The 19,381-nt window shown below is 60.1% G+C and overlaps 2 protein-coding genes across 2 annotated transcripts; both read right to left on the bottom strand.

Annotated features, from left to right (window-relative positions):
* Positions 1-10: 10 nt before the first annotated feature.
* CERS1 (ceramide synthase 1) lies at positions 11-13,048 on the bottom strand. Its single transcript, XM_048287848.1, has 7 exons — positions 12,797-13,048; positions 5,382-5,541; positions 4,576-4,756; positions 3,982-4,143; positions 2,449-2,596; positions 1,780-1,919; positions 11-1,298 (listed from the first exon to the last, which is right to left on the bottom strand). Exons 1-7 carry the CDS (start codon positions 13,016-13,018, stop codon positions 1,256-1,258), a joined length of 1,056 nt encoding a protein of 351 aa, XP_048143805.1. The 5' UTR covers positions 13,019-13,048; the 3' UTR covers positions 11-1,255.
* A 1,594-nt stretch (positions 13,049-14,642) lies between these two features.
* COPE (COPI coat complex subunit epsilon) lies at positions 14,643-19,294 on the bottom strand. Its single transcript, XM_048287849.1, has 10 exons — positions 19,138-19,294; positions 18,891-18,953; positions 18,544-18,644; positions 18,119-18,271; positions 17,680-17,733; positions 17,275-17,356; positions 16,404-16,559; positions 15,947-16,015; positions 15,407-15,481; positions 14,643-14,964 (listed from the first exon to the last, which is right to left on the bottom strand). The coding sequence occupies exons 1-10, from the start codon at positions 19,252-19,254 to the stop codon at positions 14,917-14,919; spliced, it is 918 nt and encodes a 305-aa protein (XP_048143806.1). The 5' UTR covers positions 19,255-19,294; the 3' UTR covers positions 14,643-14,916.
* Between the last annotated feature and the right edge of the window lie 87 nt (positions 19,295-19,381).

The following is a 19,381-nucleotide window of genomic DNA, read 5'->3' as shown; positions in this document are numbered from 1 at the left end:
CCAGCCAGGCACCCCCAGGTCCCACGGTCCCCTCCTGGCCATCACAGCAGAGCTGCCACCACCACGTCTGTCACAGCCCCCCCCAAACCAGCTGCAGCCACCCAGCTCTAAGCCAGAGCTGGAAAACTCCGTTTTATCCCTCCAAGGTCACCCCAGTTCTGCTCTGACCCACCCTGGGTTATCAATTCCCTTCCTGCCCTGAATCCCACTGAAATGCAAGGAATTCCAGCACTCGGATGCTCCTCTGACACCCTGAAAGTCACAGAGAGGGACAAGGCCCTGCCACAGCTTGGGGACATTTCCACCAGCCCCATTCGGGACCTTTCCCTGGCTCACACACAACGAGCCTGGAGGGGAAGCAACGTGAAGGACCAAACATGGAAAAATCCCACAAATTCCCACCCTCTCACACCTGGAATTAATGCCCTGGATCCCCCTCCCTCCTCTGGCTGCTGTCCCCAGCAGGGAGGGAGCTGCAGGTCCTGGCCCTGGGAGGGGACAGCGAGGGGACAGCGGGGTCTGAGGGCCCCAAACCCACAGAGCTCCCCAGGACAGGGACCTGGGAACCTGCAGGGCTGGAGCTGCCTGGAAAACCAACATGGGGAGCAGGAATTCTCTGTTCTTCCTTCAGCAAGGGGATGGTGCTCAGGGAGGAGGCCCTGTGAGACTCCGTAAGCCACTCCAAGACCTACTCGGGCTTTTCAAGCAAATTAATCCTCCCGGGCCTCCTCCAGAGGGCTGGGATAAAGCTCCTGAGGTGGGAGCTGCCCACAGGAGCTGCAGGTGACAGTGGTCCCTCCTGAGGGGACGCTCTGAGGGTCCCTCCATCACCTTCCCAGAGCAGGACTGGACCTTTCCCTGCCCAGTTTGGAGCTGGACCCTGCAGGAGCTGCTGGGGAAGGGTCTGAGGGAGGGTCCAGTGCCAGCCAGGGGGAATCAGAGCGGGGCTGAGAACGACAGGAGCAACACCAGGGACACAAAGCCAGCCTCAAATCCTACCTGGGCCAGCAAAACCACCAGTCTCCCAGCCAGACTGGGCCACAGGGAGCCCCCAGGCCCAGGGGACAGGTGACAGGGCACAGCCCAGCCCCGAGGGGCACAATCCTGTCAGTGGCGTGTCCTCCCCGGCCCCAGGCAGGGCTGGCAGGGGGTCAGGGGTGAAGTTCTCCTTGGGCCTGTCCTTTGCAGGGTCCCAGAGCAGGGTCCTGGTCAGTGCCAGGCCCTGGCAGCTGCCCTGGCCACGGCCATGCCGCCCTCACAACCTCTTGTCCTTCACGAGGCCGTTCTTGAGGTGCAGCCTGGGGAGGAGAAGAGCCCATGGTCAGCCTGGCGTCCACACCACATTCCCTCCCTCATTTCCCTGCTGAGGCCACTCCTGTCCCCAGATTTGGGCAGTTGGACAGATCTGCCCCCAGGATCCAGCATGGGAAGGTACCCCCAGCAGGGAGAAAGCTCCAGGGAAACCTCAGAGCCTAAAGGGGCTCCAGGAGAGCTGGAGATGGACTTGGGACAAGGGGTGGAGGGACAGGACACAGGGAATGGCTTCAAACTGGAAAAGGGGGATTTGGGTGGGATTTTGGGAAGGAGTTCCTCCCTGTGAGGGTGGGGAGGGACTGGGACGGAATTCCCAGAGATGTGGCTGCCCCTGGATCCCTGGAAGTGCCCCAGGCCAAACCCTGGGATAGTGGAAGGGGTCCCAGGGCTGGAACTGGACGTGCTTTAAGGTTTTCCAACCCAAACCAGCCTGGATTCCCTGTGTGCCACCCCCTGGCCACGCACCCTTCCTTCAGAGCCTCGGGCAGTTGGATCCCAGCCTCCTTCTTCCTGGGATTCCTGCTCTCCTCCATGTCATACTCGCGGAGGTCGTTCACCTCCTGCATCTGCCCCAGCAGCACCTTGGCCACGAACAGCACGATGAACTGGGGGGGACAGGGGGAACAGAGACCCTCAGGCCCGGCCCGAGGCTGGGGGGGACCTTTTCCTGCTGTCCCGGCCCCAGTTCGGGCAGGGCAGCTCCCCCCAGGATGGGGTTTGTGCCTTAGAGCAGAATTCCTGCACCTCCCCTTCCTGATTTCATCCCAGGGGATGATGGAATCAGCAGCTCCCCTGCCCTGCCCCATGGGATCCCTCCTCATCCTCCTTTCCTTCCTTCCTAGGGGAATGATGCAAGGAACATTCCCAGGCCATTCACACCTCTCCCCAGTTCCAGCTGCTGTTATCCCTCCCTCCGGATCCCCGGGGTGTGAGACAGTCTGAATTCCAGAGTGGGAACCCCCCAGCCTTCCCTCCTGCCCTGAACCCTGCAAACCTTCCTCCATCCCTGCAATCCCAGCAGCAGCAGCAGAGCAGGGACGGAGCAGCGAGGACAGGGGGGACCCCAGTGAGGGGGACATTTCCCTGCTGTCCCCAAGCCCAGTTTGGGCAGGGATGGCCACCAGGATCACCCACCAGGAACCAGTAGATGTTCATCAGGGTGAGCACGAGGAGCATGGCGTTGAAGAAGAAGTAGAAGGGGATGTTGGGGACGGACTGGAGGCTGGAGTGGCAGGTGGCGTAGAGCACCTTCAGGGGGAACCAGTAGAGACGGAACCAGAACCTGCCGGGGCACAGGGACAGCAGGGGTTTAGTGTCTCCCTGGCAGGGGACAGAGCCAGCACAGCCTCCTGCTGCCCTGGCATCCCAATCCCTGCTCCTGGCAAAGGGCAGGACAGCAGCACATCCCAGACGTTTGGTGCAGAGGCTCTGCGGGGCCTCCCAGCTGGGTGGGAAAACCTCTGGGAAGCTTTTCCCAGTCCTTGCACCCGCAATTCCTCACCAAAACTTCCCCCCAAACTGAGGCTGTGGCCCATCCATCCCTCCATCCATCCATCCCTCCATCCCTTTGTTTTCCTCCTGCCCGGCCCCAGGGGCAGCTGGAATCTGGGACAGCCCCACCTCCCTTTTCCTGCCGGGAAAAGCGCTCCTTGCTGCTGAACCCAGGGAGTGGGAAAAAGGCAACAGCTCCTCCTCCTCCTCCCTCCGTCCCTGCCCGGGGTCATTTGTCACACTGGAAGCGCAATTTCACAGCAGCCGGGTGGTGACAGACGGCCCGGGGACTACAGAGGGATTCCGAGCCCAGCATGGGGCCGGGCTCTGCGGGGAGCTCTGCACAAACCGCGCCTCAAAGGGCTCCTTCCCAGCACAAAACATCCCAAAGCAGGCGCTGGGGGGGTTCCGAAAGCCGGGAGGAGGGTGGGGAGTGGGATCAGGGGGATAAATCCAGCAGGGAGGGTTGGGATTGGGATCAGAGAGCCAAACCCATGGGAGTGGGATCAGAGACATGAACCCAGCAGGGAGGAGGGTCGGGAGTGGGATGAGGGACACAAATCCAGCAGGGAGGGTCGGAGTGGGATGAGGGACACAAATCCAGCAGGGAGGAGGGTCAGGAGTGGGATGAGGGACACAAATCCAGCAGGGAGGAGGGTCGGGAGTGGGATGAGGGACACAAATCCAGCAGGGAGGAGGGTCGGGAGTGGGATGAGGGACACAAATCCAGCAGGGAGGGTCGGAGTGGGATGAGGGACACAAATCCAGCAGGGAGGAGGGTCGGGAGTGGGATGAGGGACACAAATCCAGCAGGGAGGAGGGTCGGGAGTGGGATGAGGGACACAAATCCAGCAGGGAGGGTCGGAGTGGGATGAGGGACACAAATCCAGCAGGGAGGAGGGTCAGGAGTGGGATGAGGGACACAAATCCAGCAGGGAGGAGGGTCAGGAGTGGGATGAGGGACACAAATCCAGCAGGGAGGGTCGGAGTGGGATGAGGGACACAAATCCAGCAGGAAAGGTCAGGAGTGGGATCAGGGACACAAATTCAGCAGGGAGGAGGGTCAGGAGTGGGATTAGGACAGAAACCCAGCAGGGAAGAAGGTCAGGATTGGGGTGAGTGCCACAGAGCCGGCAGGGAAGGAGGTCGGGATTGGGGTGAGGGCCACAGACGCACCAGCTGACGCTGAAGGTGAGGCAGCCGATGTTGGAGATGACATCGTTGAGCCGGTGGTAGACCCCGCCCCGGTGCTTGAAGTACACGTTGAGCTTGGTGAACTCCAGCTGCACGTCATTGACGTCGTGCAGGAACAGCACCAGGATGCCCACGTTGTGGTACCTGCGGGAAAAAGGGGGGAAAATGGGAAAAATGAGGGGGGAAGGAAGGACAAAGGAGGGAAAACGGGGGGGGGGAAAAAGGCAGGAAAAAAAAGGTGGAGAAAAACGGCCAGGAGGAAAAAAAGGCGGGGAAAAAAAGGGCAGGAAAAGGGGGGAAAAAAGGACAAGGAAAAAAGAGCGGGAAAAAAAGGGCGGGAAAAGGGGGAAGAAAAAAGAGCAGGAAAAAAAGGGCAGGAAAACAGGATCAGAGAGAGAGGGGAGTGTTGATGTTGGCTCCCAGCACCCCCGGTCTGTCATCCCCTGCGTGATCCAGCTGCACATCCAAGGGCTCGGGAGCGTGGAGAACCCACGCTGAGCCCACCCCGCTCCGCGCCCAGGAGATTCCCATGGGATTCCCGTGGGATTCTGCGGCCGGGCTGGGCTCAGGGCTCACCTGAAGGCGTAGGAGGAGGCGATGAGGGTCAGGGTGACGACGTGGTGCAGCAGCATCACCACCGAGTCCTTGCGCCACGTGTCCATGTAGGCGGTGGCGTACAGCGAGTGCCCGTAGAAGCTGCACTGCAGCAGGTAGGCAATGGCGATGTCCGTGGGCACCTCCATGCCCTGCTTCCAGTCTGGGGGGGGCACAGGGACACCACTCAGACCAGATCAGGGGGCCACAGTGGGGCTCAGGGGGTCCAGGTCCCTCCCAGGACAGCACAGAGGTGGAGGGTGGGTGGGGATCCAGCTGTTCCCAAACTCTGCCTCTGGCATCAAACCCTATCCTAGACCTAGGGGAAAGCCTTGATTTTGATTTTGTGACCCTGCCCATGGCAGGGGGTGGGAATGAGGTGATTTTAAAGCCCTGATTTAGCCCAGGGGGTGGGAATGAGGTGATTTTAAAGCCCTGATTTAGCCCAGGGGGTGGGAATGAGGTGATTTTAAAACCCTGATTTGGCACAGCAAATTTGAATGAGGTGATTTTTAAGCCCCGATTTGCTGCCCCTGCCCATGGCTGTGAGATGATCTTTAGGATCCTTTCCCACCCAACCCATTCCATTATTTAATTCTCTCCTGATTCATCCACTCAACCCCTCCAGCAGTCACCAAGCGACTGAAAGAAATGCTCAGACACCTCCTTGTGCCCTTTCTGCACTCACAGTGTCGTAAGAAATGGGAATTTAGGGGTTGTCTGCTGCTCTTCCCATCCCAACTCCCGTCCCCTTGAACATCCCAACCCCTCCCTGGTTCCCACTGTACCATAAAAGACCGAGGGGGGGTCGTGGAAGAAGGGGTAGTCGGTGCAGAAGAGCAGGTAGGCGCCGTAGGACCAGGACAAGGAGTAGAAAAGCAGCTTCCAGGCACTCTCGGGCATCTTGGCAGCATCTTTGGGCTGCAGGTTGCACCATTCCCCGAAGGGCTGCGAGGAGAAGGAGGAAAATCATCGGAGAGGGGGGAAAGGAGCATCCCCAGGGGGGGATCAGCAGCATTCCAAGAGCTCTGGTGGTGCCAGCCAAGCTCAGGATCCCCATTTTTCCAGCAGGAATGAGGCCCAGAGAGGCTGGGGAAGGGGAAATCAGGAGGTTGGAGATCCTCCCACCCAGCCTGGAGCTGTGGAAGTGGAGCCAGGCAGGAGCCTGGAGCATCCTCCCACATCCTGAGAGCATTCCCAGGGCAGCTGGCTCCGGCAGGGCAGAGCCAATAACCGATAAAATAAAAATAAAGCCCAGGGAAAGCCCGGAGGGGAGGCTGCAACCGCGTTATCCCGGGCAGAGGGAGCCGGCGGCGCCGCCAGCTGCCGGGAAAAAGCCTCTGGATGGGCAGGGAAAGGCTCGGCAGAGCCCTGGGCACGCTGACACTACCACCAAGTGCCATCAGCACTGGGGACCGAGCAGGACGAGCACCTCGTGCTGGGCCACCCCTCCCCACACTCCCAGCGGCTTTCCCAGCCCCAATTCCCCGGGGATTTCCCCCTGTGCTGTTTGCAGCTCCCTCCTGCCTGCTGGGAACTGTGGAGACGAGGCCAAACCTCCCCCAGATCTGCCCAAAATCAGGGTGGGGAGGACGGGCAGCTCAAACTCAGGACAAAATTCCTCATCCTGGCTCCCGAGGGGGACAGGGACACCCCAGACCTGGCAGGGACAGCCTGGGAACTGCAGGAAAACAATGGAGCAGCCTCGGTTTTGGGGAATAACCGGAGCCAGCATGGAACAGCCTCAGGTTTTTTGGGAATAAACGTTGCAGGGGATGCTGCCCTTCCCCGTGTGTGACCCCTGCTCCCAGAGGCTCCGGGCAGGGAGGTTTTCCCTCGGTGGCAGCTGAGCAATTCCAGGCTCCGTTCCTGCTTCCCATCAGGGCAGTGACAGTGCCAGGGGCCCCTCCGGAGCCCCCAGGACACAGCACAGGGAAGGGGAGGGCACAGGGAAGGGTTTGAGGGAACCGAAGCGCCGATAACACCCAAAGCCCCCCCTCTGGGAGCTCCTGGGAGCTCCTGAGGGCTGCAGATAAGCTGGAGGTGAAAACAAAACGCCTGGAAAGTAACAGGACCCTGCCCCGGGTCAGCACTTTCTGCAGCCTCGCTCCTAAATTAAGGCCCCAGCTGTCCCCAAGCTGTGGCTGCGCTGGGTTTTGGCCCCTCTGGCTGGGTCCCCTTTTCCAGGAGCTCCAATCCCAGCCCAAAAGCTCTGGATTTCCCAGCCCTGGAAGCCCCGACACGTCCCACGTTCAGAGCCGCTGCCAAGGCCTTTTCCAACGGGAGCCACGGAGAGGAAAAAGAGGAGGAAGCTCGAAGGGTGAATAAATAATGCAGAGACACAAAGTCCTGAGCCCAGGAAGCATCAATTATTGGGATGTCCACGGGACAGGGACAGGGCACAGCTCACGGTGCCAGCGGGGCTTTGGGATGCTGGGCTCGGCCTCACATCCCTGCTCACCCCACAGGGGTTTGGGGTGGAGGGGCCCACAGAGATCCGTGGGGTCCACGGGGCAAGGACACCTTCCCCTATCCCAGAGCTGGGGACTGGAAAATTAAATCCTGGCCGTGCTGCAGGGTGAGGAAAAGTTGCCTAAATCGCTGAAAGGGACACCAGGAATCCTTAATTTCCAGCTTCCACATCCTCCCTGGGGCTGCTTGGAATCCCTCCCCTCCAGCCCTGCTTCCCTGAGCACATTTTCCAACCTTTTTCCCTGCAGAGGGTGGATTTGGGATGCTGAGCTCGGCCTCAAATCCCTGCTCACCCCACAGGGGTTTGGGGTGGAAGGGACCACCGGGATCTGTGGGGTCCATGGGGCAGGGACACCTTCCCTTATCCCGGAGTGGATTTGGGATGCTGAGCTCGGCCTCAAATCCCCGCTCACCCCACAGGGGTTTGGGGTGGAAGGGACCACCGGGATCCTCCAGTTCCAACCCTTCCCTGGTCCCAGGGACTCCAGGAATGGGAGCTGGCTCAGGGAAGGATGGGAGGGGACCAGCAGCGCCTGGGGGGCACGGGGGGGACACAGGGATGTCCCTGGAGCAGTTCACAGGAGCCACCTCTGCCCTGTGGGGTGGGAAGGGGGGTGGGGGATGTCCTCCCATCACCCGGCTGCCGTTGCCATGGCAACGGCGCAGAGATGCCTGTTGCTACGGGCGACGGAGCTGCGTCGGGAGCCGGGATCTGGCTCCGGCTGGAAGAGCCCAGGGCTCCTGGCGAGTGATGTAATGGGGCTCTGCTTAAAGGGCAACCTCCTCCTCTTCCTCCCCCTCCTCCTCCTCCTCCCCACGGGCACCCTCCGATTCACCGGGAGCACCGATGGGCCCGGGGGAGGAGCCCGTTCCCGCAGCATTCCCAGCAGGATGAGGGGAAGGAGCTGGGAGAGGGGTTTGGAGCTGCGGAGAGAAACCCAGCGGGAGCCGGGGCTGCCCACAGGGTCAGGAAACACCCGGGGCAAGGAGCAAACGTAGCTCCTCTCCCTTTTCCCAGCCTCCAGCACTGCCAGGGATCCTTAAATCCACCCCCAGCTCCAGCAGCGGGACAGGGAGCAGCCAGGGATCCCTAAATCCATAGTCGAGGATCCCTAAATCCACAGCCAGGGATCCCTAAATCCAGCCCAGCTCCAGCAGCGGGACACGGAGCAGCCGGGCAGGGACACGGGGGCTGTGAATCGAGGTTTGCTCCAGAGGAGCTGGATCCCCCCCGCCCAGGGCCGGGGCCTGGCTGAAGCCCAGCGGTGCCAGGGCTGGCTGCGGGCACAGCGAGTTCCCGAGGGACACAAAGGAGCGGCTGGCACGGAGCATCCCCGGGAACTGGCAGTGCCACCGCGGCTTTTCCTGGGGCACAGGGGAGGGATGAGCCCGCGGAGCAGCCCGGACACATCCAGAGCTCCGTGTGTGGCTTCCCAGAGCCCCGAGGGGCTCTGTCCCCTCTGTCCCCTCTGTCCCCAGGCTGGACACTGCTCCCAGATCTGGGATGGGGCTCCCAATGGATCCCAGAATGGCTCGGAAGGACCTTAAAATCAACACCTGCCACCATCCCAGGGTGCTCCAAGCCCCGTCCAGCCTGGCCTGGGGCACTCGCAGGGATGGGGCAGCCACGGCTTGCACGGGAAATCCATCCTGGAGGAATTCCTCCCCAGTATCCCACCCCACCCTGCCTCTGGCAGCTTTAAACAAAGGAACATCCAGTAAAAGGTCCCTGATCTCTGACCCCAAACGAGCCTGGGGACCCCGGGGCAGTGATTATCCCCCACCCCCGAGGGGAAGGAGCCGAGCAGGGGGTGGAGAGCCCCAGCTCTCCTCTGTCCATCCCTGCAGCAGCTCCGTGCCTCAGTTTCCCTGCCCCGTGCCAAGCTCTGGACGACGCTTCCCGCACAGACCTGTGGAAAAAAGCGCTTTTCCCACCAAAAATATTGACTCGATGTTATTTTTTTTCCCCTTGATTTCTTGTCCCTGGAGGGCAGAGGAGCAGCAGGAGACGTTCTGAGGACGCCCCACGTGCTGACACAGCAGAGCAGCCCCCGCCGAGCTGCTACGGCCCCGGGGAAGAAAGAAAGGGCCCTTTGTTGTGGCTTTCCTCCCCTCTGGAGCTTCCAGGGTTTGTGTTCAAAGGAGGGAACAGCAGAGCCTCCCCCCAGCTCGGTGTGCTCTGCTCCCAGACTGTGCTGGGGGTCACTTCTGGGGACATTCCCCTATCCCAGTGCTGGGGACTGGAAAAATAAATCCTGGCCGTGCTGCAGGGTGAGGAAAAGTTGCCTAAATCGCTGAAAGGGACACCAGGAATCCTTAATTTCCAGCTTCCACATCCTCCCTGGGGCTGCTCGGAATCCCTCCCCCTCCAGCCCTGCTTCCCTGAGCACATTTTCCAACACTTTTCCCTGCAGAGGACACTGGGATGTCCTACAAATCTGGGCACCACCGGGACAAAAACCCAGCTCCTGTCTGGGCCAAACCTGGAGAGTTCCGCCCTCTGCAGCACAAAGCCTTGGGGACAGAGGGGACACCTGATCACCCCCAGACCCAGATTTCCCACCCAGACGATTTTCATGGACTCACTCCCAGTTCCCTTCAGGGATTTCCAGTCCAGCAGCTCGGCGGGGTTGGGGGCTGGAGGCTGGGGCTGGTCACAGCAATTCCAGCTGTGCCTTAAATCCAGGGTTCTCCTGGATTTACCTGCCCGAGGGCACTGCCTGGGGAAGGAGAGAGCTCCAAGGGCTTCTCCCAGCTTTTCCCGCTCCTTTTCCAGGCTCAGGTGCCCTCCAGGGGGTTTAATTAACACAGATGTGCTCAGGTTGCTGCTTTTTAATCCAAGTCCTGGCTCCAAGGGCACAGCTCGGACACCAACGTGGCACCAAGGGGGCAAATCCAAGGATTCCAGGGCTAGCAGCACTTCCCTAGAACTTGGTCTGAATTTCTGGAGCTGGTCTGCAACCCCAGGGAGCTCCTGCAGAGCACCCAGAAACCAGTGGGACAAAGAGCAGAGGCTCGGGCAAGGCCTGGGAAAGGACAGATAAATCCCACAGGGATGTCCACATGCCAGCACAGCTGACTCTGATGGTCTTTCCCTACCTTTTAATCCACATTTCCTGCCCTAACTGGGATCTTTCCCACTCCAACACAACTCCTTGATGTGTTTGCACTGAGGATTCTGTGAAGAAGCAGCAAAAGGACAAAAATTTGCTCTGAGAAGGACAAGGAGAAAACCACCAGCACCAAAACTGCTGGAAAATCCACTCAAACCCAACCCAAACCCTTCCCGAACCTGCACCACCTCTGCTGCTGCTCCAGCCTGGCTGGGGAACCTGCTGGAGCAGGGATTTGGTGGGATAAGAGCTGGGGGAGAGCCCAAGGCACCAGCTCTGACCCCACAGAGAGCACAGGAAGAGGCTCCAGCACCTTCAGAGGTTTCTCAGAGCAGCCCTCGTGGCCGGAGCTGAGCGAGGTGCGTCGATGCTCTTGTGGTGAGAGGCGCTTCCTGCCCAGCTGCCGAGGGAGGACCGTGAGATTGATGGTTCCTGAGCAGGGAGGGACGTGCTGGGCACCCGGAGGAGTCATTTCCATCCCCGGCAGCTCTCGGTTCTCACAGGGAGAGGCTCAGAATGAGGAAGGATGCCCCAAAAAGCAAAATCCTGACCAGGGAAGAAGTTCCCAGGGTGAAACAGTTCCTTTTTCTCCCCTCAACCACCCCAGCCCAGCACTGCCCTTCCAGGGGCTGCGAGATCCCAGCTGATCCAAACCGACCTCCTGATGGGTTTTATGGAAAAGCCACAACTCCCCTCCTCTCCCACAGCAGCTCCAGCAAGGAAAAGCTTCCAATCTTTTCAAAATGCAGGCCTGGAGAGACAGAGCTGTCCCTCCCTGCCGCCGGGGGAAAGCTGATGCCGCCGGAACCGCGCTCAGCATCTCATCAGGAGCAGCCACACGCAGATGGAGCCCCAGGAACCAGCCCTGCTCAGCCCCCCTCGCCCTTCTGCAGTTACAGGAGTGACCCATTTCCCCAGGGAACGACGCCCTGGCGCTCGCAGGAGCTGCCAGGAGCCTCCCAGAGCTCCGGGTGGGCTCCCAGGGCTGAGCCCTCGCTCTGGGGGGGCCTCACACGAGGGGGAACTGGAGCACGAATGGAATCGGCTTCGGTTTGTTCCAGCAGAGCCGGGGCTCCCTCCGGCCTCAATCCAGCACTGCCAGGTGCCCATCAGAGCCAGATGGGGCAGGGAATGAGGGAAAATCCAGTCTGGCACAAATTCCCAACACTTTCCTCACCCACAGCCCCTTCAGCAGCTCTAAACGGGTCTGGGGGGCTCGGGCTGGACTTTGCACCCCAATTAAGCAAAGGAGGAGCCCCTTTAGGGCAGGGGGAGCAGCGGCTCCCACAGGGACACAGGGAGCTGCCTGATCCATGAGGATCCAGCTCAGCCGGGGAATGAGGAACGAGGCCTGTCCCAGCAGCTCCGGGAGCTCCCCAAGGCCCGCTGGCACAGCGAGGTGACAAAAGGGTGTCCCCGCCAGCTCGGGGCTGTCCCCTGACCCCAAAATCCTCCAGATTTCCGGCAGTTCTGCCCTTAAAGTCCTCTGGAGGCCGGGGCAGAGCCTGCAGCATCTCTCGAGGAAACAGGGACGGAGCCACGGCGCAGGGAGGGGAGCTCCGCTCTCCTGCACGGCCGCGAACGAGCCAGAGCCGCTCTCCCCGCCCGGGGACCCCCTGCTCGGCCTGTCCCCCAGCCGGGCGGTGACAGGAGCGGGGGACAGCGGCCAGCGAGCCCCTCCGGGGGCTGCGGGGCCGGGCGGGAGCATCGCTGCATCCCCGCGCCCCGGGAAGGTCAGGCCGGCACTGCAGCACCGAGCCAGCGGCCCCGCGCCATCGCTCCGCCGCCCCAAAACCGCGGGGGGACACGCGGGGATGTGACCCCGCTCCTTCCCCCGGGCAAGGGACAAGCCGGGAATAACCGGGAAGGAACAACCTCAGCCTTGTGGGGATGCGGGGATGGGAACGGGAGGGGGGGAAGGAGCAGGGGGGGCTCTCCCGGCGCACCGGGATGCTCAAATCCTTCGGGATGCAGCCCCGGGAAAGGCACGGAATAACCCGGGAAGAACCAGGAAGAAATCACCTCAACCTTGCGGGGATGGAAACGTGGGGGGGAAATAAGGGGGAAAGGAGCAGGGGGGGCTCTGCCGATGCTCAAATCCTACAGGATGCAGCCCCCGGGCACGGGAAAGGCACGGAACCACGGAACAACCTGGGAATAAACCGGGAATAACCGGGAGGAAAAAAACCCTCAACCCTGCGGGGATGCAGAGATGGATCCAGGGGGGGATGGGGCGGGGGGAAATGGAGCAGGGGGGGCTCTCCCGGTGCACCGGGATGCTCCATCCTCCGGGATGCTGCTCCGGAGGAAGACACGGAACAACCTGGGAATAACCTGGAAGAAAAAACCCTCAACCTTGCGGGGATGCAGCGATGGAAAGGCGGCGGGGGGAGGGGGCGGAAGGCGGCGGCGGGCGGGGGGGGCTCTCCCGGTCCCTCGGGATGCTGCAGCGCCGGGAGGGGAATTGGGGCGCATCCCTCACCCCCTAAAGCACGGAAAACGCGCATCCCCCCCATCCCCAACCCCGCGGCCGGGGGCGGGCGCTGCCCTCCGCGCACCCCCCGCTTCCATCCCCATCCCGTCCCCGTCCCATCGCCCTCCCGGTGCCCGGCACTGACCCGAAAGAGGCGGCGGGAGCAGGCGCGGCGCAGCGCGGTCCAGCCCAGCGCGCAGAGCCCGCACAGCAGCACCTCCGCCCAGCCCAGGTGCGCGTTCTCGGCCCAGGTGCGGCGCGCCAGCTCCCAGCCGCAGTCCCCGCAGCCCCGGGCGGCCGCGGCCAGGCTGCCGTAGCCCCGGCGGAGCAGCTCCCCGTAGCCGGGCATGGGCTCCGGAGGCGGCATCGCGGAGCTGCCACGGCCGCGGCCCCGCGCAGGCTCCGGCGGGGCGGGCACCGCGCTCCCCCCGCGCCGGTACCGGGGTAGGAGCCGCCCCCCGGCACGGCCCGGCCCCCCTCGGGCTCGGCCGGGGCTCCCGGAGGGGGCAGCGGCTCGGGAGGGACGCGGGGAGCGGAAAGAAAGCGAAACCAACGCGGTGGGAAGGCGCTGGAGAGGGGAAGGGCGAGGAAAACCCCAAATTTCGGTGCCGGGGGTGATGGAACGGTGGGGAAATTCCTGTGACTGCCCTGGGGAACCCTCGGGGCTGGAAGGCGCTGGGCACAATTATGGGGCAACACGGAGCTGCCGCTTTGGGGTCTCGGGTGCCAATTTAGGAGGTTCAAGGGCAAATTTGGGGGGCTCAGCTGCCAGTTTAGGGGATTCAGGTGCTACTTCGGGGCGGGTTCAAGAGCACGGAGCTGCACGTTCAAAATCCCTACCTGAGCCTTCTCCTGTCAGCGTTTCACTCATTTGATAAGCCAAGGAAATTGTTTCTCCAGGTATTTTTTCCCTCCCTCTCAGCACAAACCTCGGAGCAGCTCTGGCCCTCCCCAAGCTCCTCGGGAGTTTCCAGGTGTGTCCAATCTCCCCCCACAGCTCAGTTTTGGGCACCTGTTGCAGTTTAAGGGTTTGGAATCATGAAAGTCACCTTCAAGATGAGTCTGGGATAATGAAATCCACCTGTGAAAATCGAACTCCCTCCCAAAGGTCACCCCTGATGAAAAGACCTCACTGAGCTCCATCATCATCCTCATCCCAGGCACCCCTGGAGCTGCCAGGGAAAGGAAAATCCCCAAATAAAACCGAGTTTAACCTCATTTGGAGTCCCTCAGGTTGTCTGCAACCCCCAATTTCTCTGGGGCAGCAGGGAGGAAACACAAACTGAAACATAAACTCGTTGCTCTGGAGGTGCCCCCGTGTCCCCCCGGTGTCTCCCAGCCCCTGCTGGCTCTGCTCTGCCACTTGCTCTGACTGTTTACATTCTGCAGTCAATTTATCAGGGCCCTGGAGTGGGGCAGGGCTGCCCCGAGCACACAGGACCCTTTCAGGCTCCCTCAGACAGCTCCACAAAGGGAACATTCATCCCCCTGAAAAAGCCCGGCCTGGAAGGAGCCAAGCTGGGCACAAAGGGCCCTTTCAGTGCCAGCACGGCCAGGGGGGCACCCAGGAACCCCCCTGGGACACGGTGCCAGAGCACAGCCCCCTGCTCCCCCTGCCCGAGGGAGAATTCCAAAGATAATCCCAGAATTCGGGGTCAGGGAGGGCTCCACGGTCACAAGAATTCCCACGAATCCAGGCTCGACCTCGACATTCCCGGCAGGGATTGGTGTCAAGGACGCTGCAGGACACTCCTGGCTCTGCTTCACTGCCTGAGCCTCAGCCTGAGCCTCTTACAGGAGGATTCTTTTCATTTGGGGATTTTCCCTCTCTGGGATCTGAGCCCAGGATCCTTCTCCCGGCTCCTGATGGGCTGAGATGGTGCAGAACTGGGGACTGATCTATGGAGATGCTGGAAATTCATCTTCCCACTCTCCCACTGCGATCCCCCCGGGCTCAGGGCTGGAATCCCAGAAATCCAAGCCCACAGAGATCCAGGAAAGGCTTTATTAGGAATGGATCTGGATCTGCAGTGTCCTTTAAGCAGAGTTCAGGGCTCAGGTGGGGCTTCCATCCCCCAAATTCGGGTGTTCCCACAGCTGCTGGGGTGCAGAGGGGATTTTTCGTGTTCCAGGGGGGATTTTCTGAGTTCCAGAGGGAATTTTTGGAGTTCCAGGGGGGATTTTCCGTGTCCCAGAGGGAATTCCTACGTCAATCCCAGCTGGAAGGGCTGTCCCAGGGCTGTCCCAGGGCTGTCCCAGCCCAGCTCAGGCACTGGGTGCATATTGCAGGGCCAGGCGGTCAAAGTCGTTCTCCTGCAACCACAGCCAACCAAAAATGTATTAAATTAATTATTAATTAATTATTATCGATCACTTATCCCCAAATTTACATTTATTAACTCTCCTCTAGCTGAACACACCACTACCAGCTCCCTAAAGCTGAAGGAATTCCAGCAACATCATCCCATGCATCCCTAGGGTTTTTTCCCATTTTGCTGCTCTCCCCTCCCCTTCCCCTCTCCCCAAATTCCCTCTCCTGGCTTTTTTCCTGTTGGAGCACAAATTTCCACCTGGATTAAGAATCTGCATCTCAGAGCTTTTCTTCCAGGTCTGGGATTCCCAAAAGAGCTGGAAAAAGTGAATGAGATGGAGCTGCCCCCTCAGAAGGTGTTTGTAAAGAACCCGTCAGGACGTGGAGAAATTCAATTTATTTTCTTTATTTCTGTTATTGTTTCTATTCCCTTCCCTTCCCTACCTTGGCCTGGTACTCCTTGATGAAGGGGTGGTTTTTGTGAGCATCCTTCAGCTGCGACAGGTAACGATTGGTGACCTGGGGGGACGAGAAATTGAAATTTTGGGCTGACAGAGTGAAACAAATCCCACCCCAGTGTGGTTTTTTTTACACCCTAAAATCCCGATTTTCTCTGTGTCCCAGTTCAAACCAGTGGGATCTGTGCACACACACTGGAAATAAGGAATAAAAATAAATTTTCAGTGGTGGTTTCAAGTTAAAAAAAAAAAATCAGGAGGAGCTGAATTTAGAACCCAAAATGGTTTTTCTGCCCTTTTCCCTCAAGAACCTGGAATTATGGAATGGTTTGGGTTGGAAGGACCTTAAGGATCATCTAATTCCATGGGCAGGGACAATTCCCACCACTCCAGGTACCACCACCACTTCCCTGCAGCTGGGAGCTCCCCACTCCCACGATGATCCCATGAATCCCCAAATCCTGCTGGGGACACCCAGAATTCCAAACCGCCCAGGGAACACCCAATCCAACAAATCCAACCTCACCTCTGGGGGTTTGCCCAAGTGCTGGGACAGGACCACGAGGTTCAGCAGGGTCTCAGGGTGGCTGCTGTCCTGGAAAACAAAAAGTGCTGGATTATCCCAGGAAAACCCAGGCCAGCTCTGCAGGAACAGGCAGGGAAGGACTCGGGGCGTTATCAGAGAGATAAGAGAGGCCCAGGACACAGGGAGTGGCTTCCAGAGGGTGGATTTTGGGAAGAGACGCTTCCCTGGGATGGAATTCCCAGAGAATCCATGGCTGCCCCATCCCTGGAAGTATCCCAAGCCACCTTGGAGCCAAGCTGGGATTGTGGAGATAAAATCATCCTTAAACCCCTCCCAACCCAAAACCCTCCGGAACCCCAAGGACAGCCCTGCCCTCAGCCAGAGTGATCTATAAACCCGGATTTCAGCAGGAAAAACCCTCCCTGTGCTGGGCAGCTCTGGGAAGTGCAGGCTGCACCTTGTCCAGAGCCTCCTGGAGCACTCCCTCGGCGTCGTCCCACTTGCCCTGGGCCATGCAGCAGGCGGCTTGGCCGTTCAGCAGCAGCAGCGTGGAGGAGTATTTGTCTGCCAGCTCCTGGAAGATGTAAAAGGCATCCTGGAGCTTCTCCCCGCCCTGGAAAAGCAGGAGGAACATGCACAGGGTCATTGCCTGCTGCTGGGGATCCTCATTCCCCATCAAAGCTCCTCTGTGGGGTGTGTGAAGCCTTTGGGGGAACGGTGGGATTGTTGTGGGTGACGCTGCCGGGGTTGGGATCCGCGGGATTCCGGCGGCTCAGGAAGAACCCAGAGCAAAGAAATGCAAAAAATGGTCCAAATTCAGCACCACTCAAGGGACCAAAGGAGGCAGCTTTGGCTTCAGAAGGAAAAATCCACTTCAAAAGAAGCAATTTGGGTGTTTGGTGCCGTAAAGGAGGTGGAAAATGAGGGGGGTGGGGATTAAACACAGAGATGGACACCTGGGCTCTCCAAAGGCTCTGGATGCAGGAAGGTTCTCCAAGAGGTGGGGTCTCCACTCAGAGGGGAAAGTTCAGATTCTCAGGAAACCCAGTAAAGGCACGGAGAGATTTTGTAACAAAGCCAAGTGCCAGAAGTTGTTTTCATGGAACAACAGGCTGGGGAAGCCTGGATTCCGTGGAATTTTAGGAGTTTTTTCAGCCCCCTGCACTCCCAAACCGAGTGGTTTTGCCTCATTCCCAAACATCTTTTGGGATATTTCTTGTCTTGGAGTCTGGATTGGGGCAGCAGAGCAGCTCCCCAACCTCCTCGGGAATGTTTTGGGAATATTTGAGTGTGTTTTGGCTGCTTCCTGGGAGCAGGGAGGTACCCACCATGGCCAGGTTCACCCAGGCTGTGGCCAGCTGGGTCAGGGTCGCGTCCTCATCCTGCTCCTGCATTTTCTTCAGCTCCTTCCTGCAGGAATCACAAAGGAAAGGTGGTTTCAACACAAAACCCAAAACCTTGGGGGTTCTCCTCTCGAGTTTTCCATGCTGGGAATGTGACAAACAGCAAATATTTCACCAGGAGAGGGCTGGTTTGATTCTCACATGCAGGAGAGAGATTCCAAACACGTCCTTCTGGAGGGGAGATCAAACCTCGAGCTCCAGCTCTGTCACCTCCAGGGCTTTGTGCCTTTCAAAGCACAATTCTGCAGCACAGAAGGTGCTGGGTGTTCCCTTTTCCAGGCTCTCCCCACACAAACACCAGGAGAAGGAGAAGGGAAAGGGAAATCCCACCTGGCCAGGTCGAGCCTGTCGAGCTTCAGGAGGATCTGGATCATCATGGCCAAGCTGCAAGGACAACGAAAGAGGGACTGATCCAGCTCAGGCACAGATTCCCAGAGAATTCCCACCCCTGGGAGTGTCCAAGGAAAGGCTGGACAGGGCTTGGAGCACCCTGGGATGACCCTGAAGGCCCCTCCCAGCCCCAACCACTCCGACTCCCAGAGCTGCAGCGCTGCCAGCTCCCTCCCTGGCACGGAGCCCACCCGGATCAATACCAGGCTCTCCCATCCCCCTCGGGAACCAGAACCCTGGAGCTGCAGGAAAAGCCCCAAATCCCCGAGTGCCTCGAAAGCAAAACCTCTGAGGAGCCTCTGGGTGCTGCCAAGGCTCAGGCAGCCCCTCAGGCTGTGGAGAGGAGCACGGCCCTGGTCCCAGCTGGGAATTCCCTCACCATTCCAGGCTCTCGCCCTGGTGCAGGCTGCGCAGGGCAGCGTCAGCATTCTGCTCGTGGAAGTAGATGGAAGCTGCCATCAGCAGGAAGGTGCTGTTGGCCACATCCACGCTCTTGGCCATCTTCTTGTCCAGATCTGCCACAATTGCATCCCTGTGGGCAGGGAGAGAGGGAATCTGGGGCTGGCTGGATGAGGGACAACGATGGGAGAGGCTGAGGCTGCCCCTGGCAGGGTCCAAGGCCTGGCTGGATGAGACTTGGAGCTGGTGGGAGGTTTGGATAATCCTTAAACCCCCTCCAAGTCACAGAGTCCCACAGCTCTGGGATTCTGTGGAATTCTGCCTTTTCCACACTCACTGCACCACCACAAACCCCACAACTCTGCAGATTGTCCCCCGTGGGGAGAGGGGAGGAGCAGCCCTCACCTCTGGCTCTCACTGGACAGGAACTCTGCGAACATCCTCACTGCCTGCAGCTCCGCGCTGGCGCTGCCCTTGATCTCGTCCAGGACCACCCCGTATTTCCTCTAGGAAAGGCAGGAAAGGCAGGCTGCAGTTGGAGCAGAACTCAGGGGGATCAGGACACAGGGAAGGGCTTCCTAGAGGGCGGGGATGGATGGGATACTGGGAGGGAATTCCCAGAGCAGCCGTGGCTGCCCCTGGATGTGCCCAAGGCCGGGCTGGACGGGGCTTGGCGACAGTGGAAGGTTGGTTTGAAGGTCCTCCCAGCCCAAACAATTCCACAGTTCCTATGAAACCCCAGTCAGCCTCACCTGGGCGATGTAGGCTCGGAACAGGAACACGTCCCTCTCCACCTCCTTCTCGGGGCTGGACGGCTGAAGGGAGGGAGGAAACAAGAACCTCTGAGGGCTTCAGACATCCACAACAAACCCCCGGGCGAGCCCCACACAAACACTCCCGGGGCCACCAACACCCTCAGGGAGCCCCAACCCTGCGCCTTTAGTGTCCCTGCGGTGGGCCCCGGGCAGCGGCCCCTCAGCGCCGCCCGCCGTGCCCGACCTTGGCCCGCTGCGCCTCGTTGATGGCGGCCTGGTAGGCGCCGATGTAGAAGCTGTTCCTGAGGTCGAACAGCTCGTCCACCTCCCCGGGCGGCGCCGCGCCCGCCCCGGCCGCCATCGCCCTCAGACACGTCCCCAGAAGCGCCCGCGCCGCAGGGGCTGCCGGGAGCCGCCGTCTCCATGGAGACCGCCAATAGCAACGCGAGGAGGAGGAACGTCATCAAAGCGACGCGCTGCATCGAGTG

Source organism: Corvus hawaiiensis, chromosome 28, assembly GCF_020740725.1.
Source record: "Corvus hawaiiensis isolate bCorHaw1 chromosome 28, bCorHaw1.pri.cur, whole genome shotgun sequence".
In the NCBI taxonomy this organism is placed as follows: domain Eukaryota; kingdom Metazoa; phylum Chordata; class Aves; order Passeriformes; family Corvidae; genus Corvus; species Corvus hawaiiensis.
The sequence above is the reverse complement of the archived record's forward strand: the minus strand, read 5'-3'. Positions and strand labels throughout refer to the sequence as shown.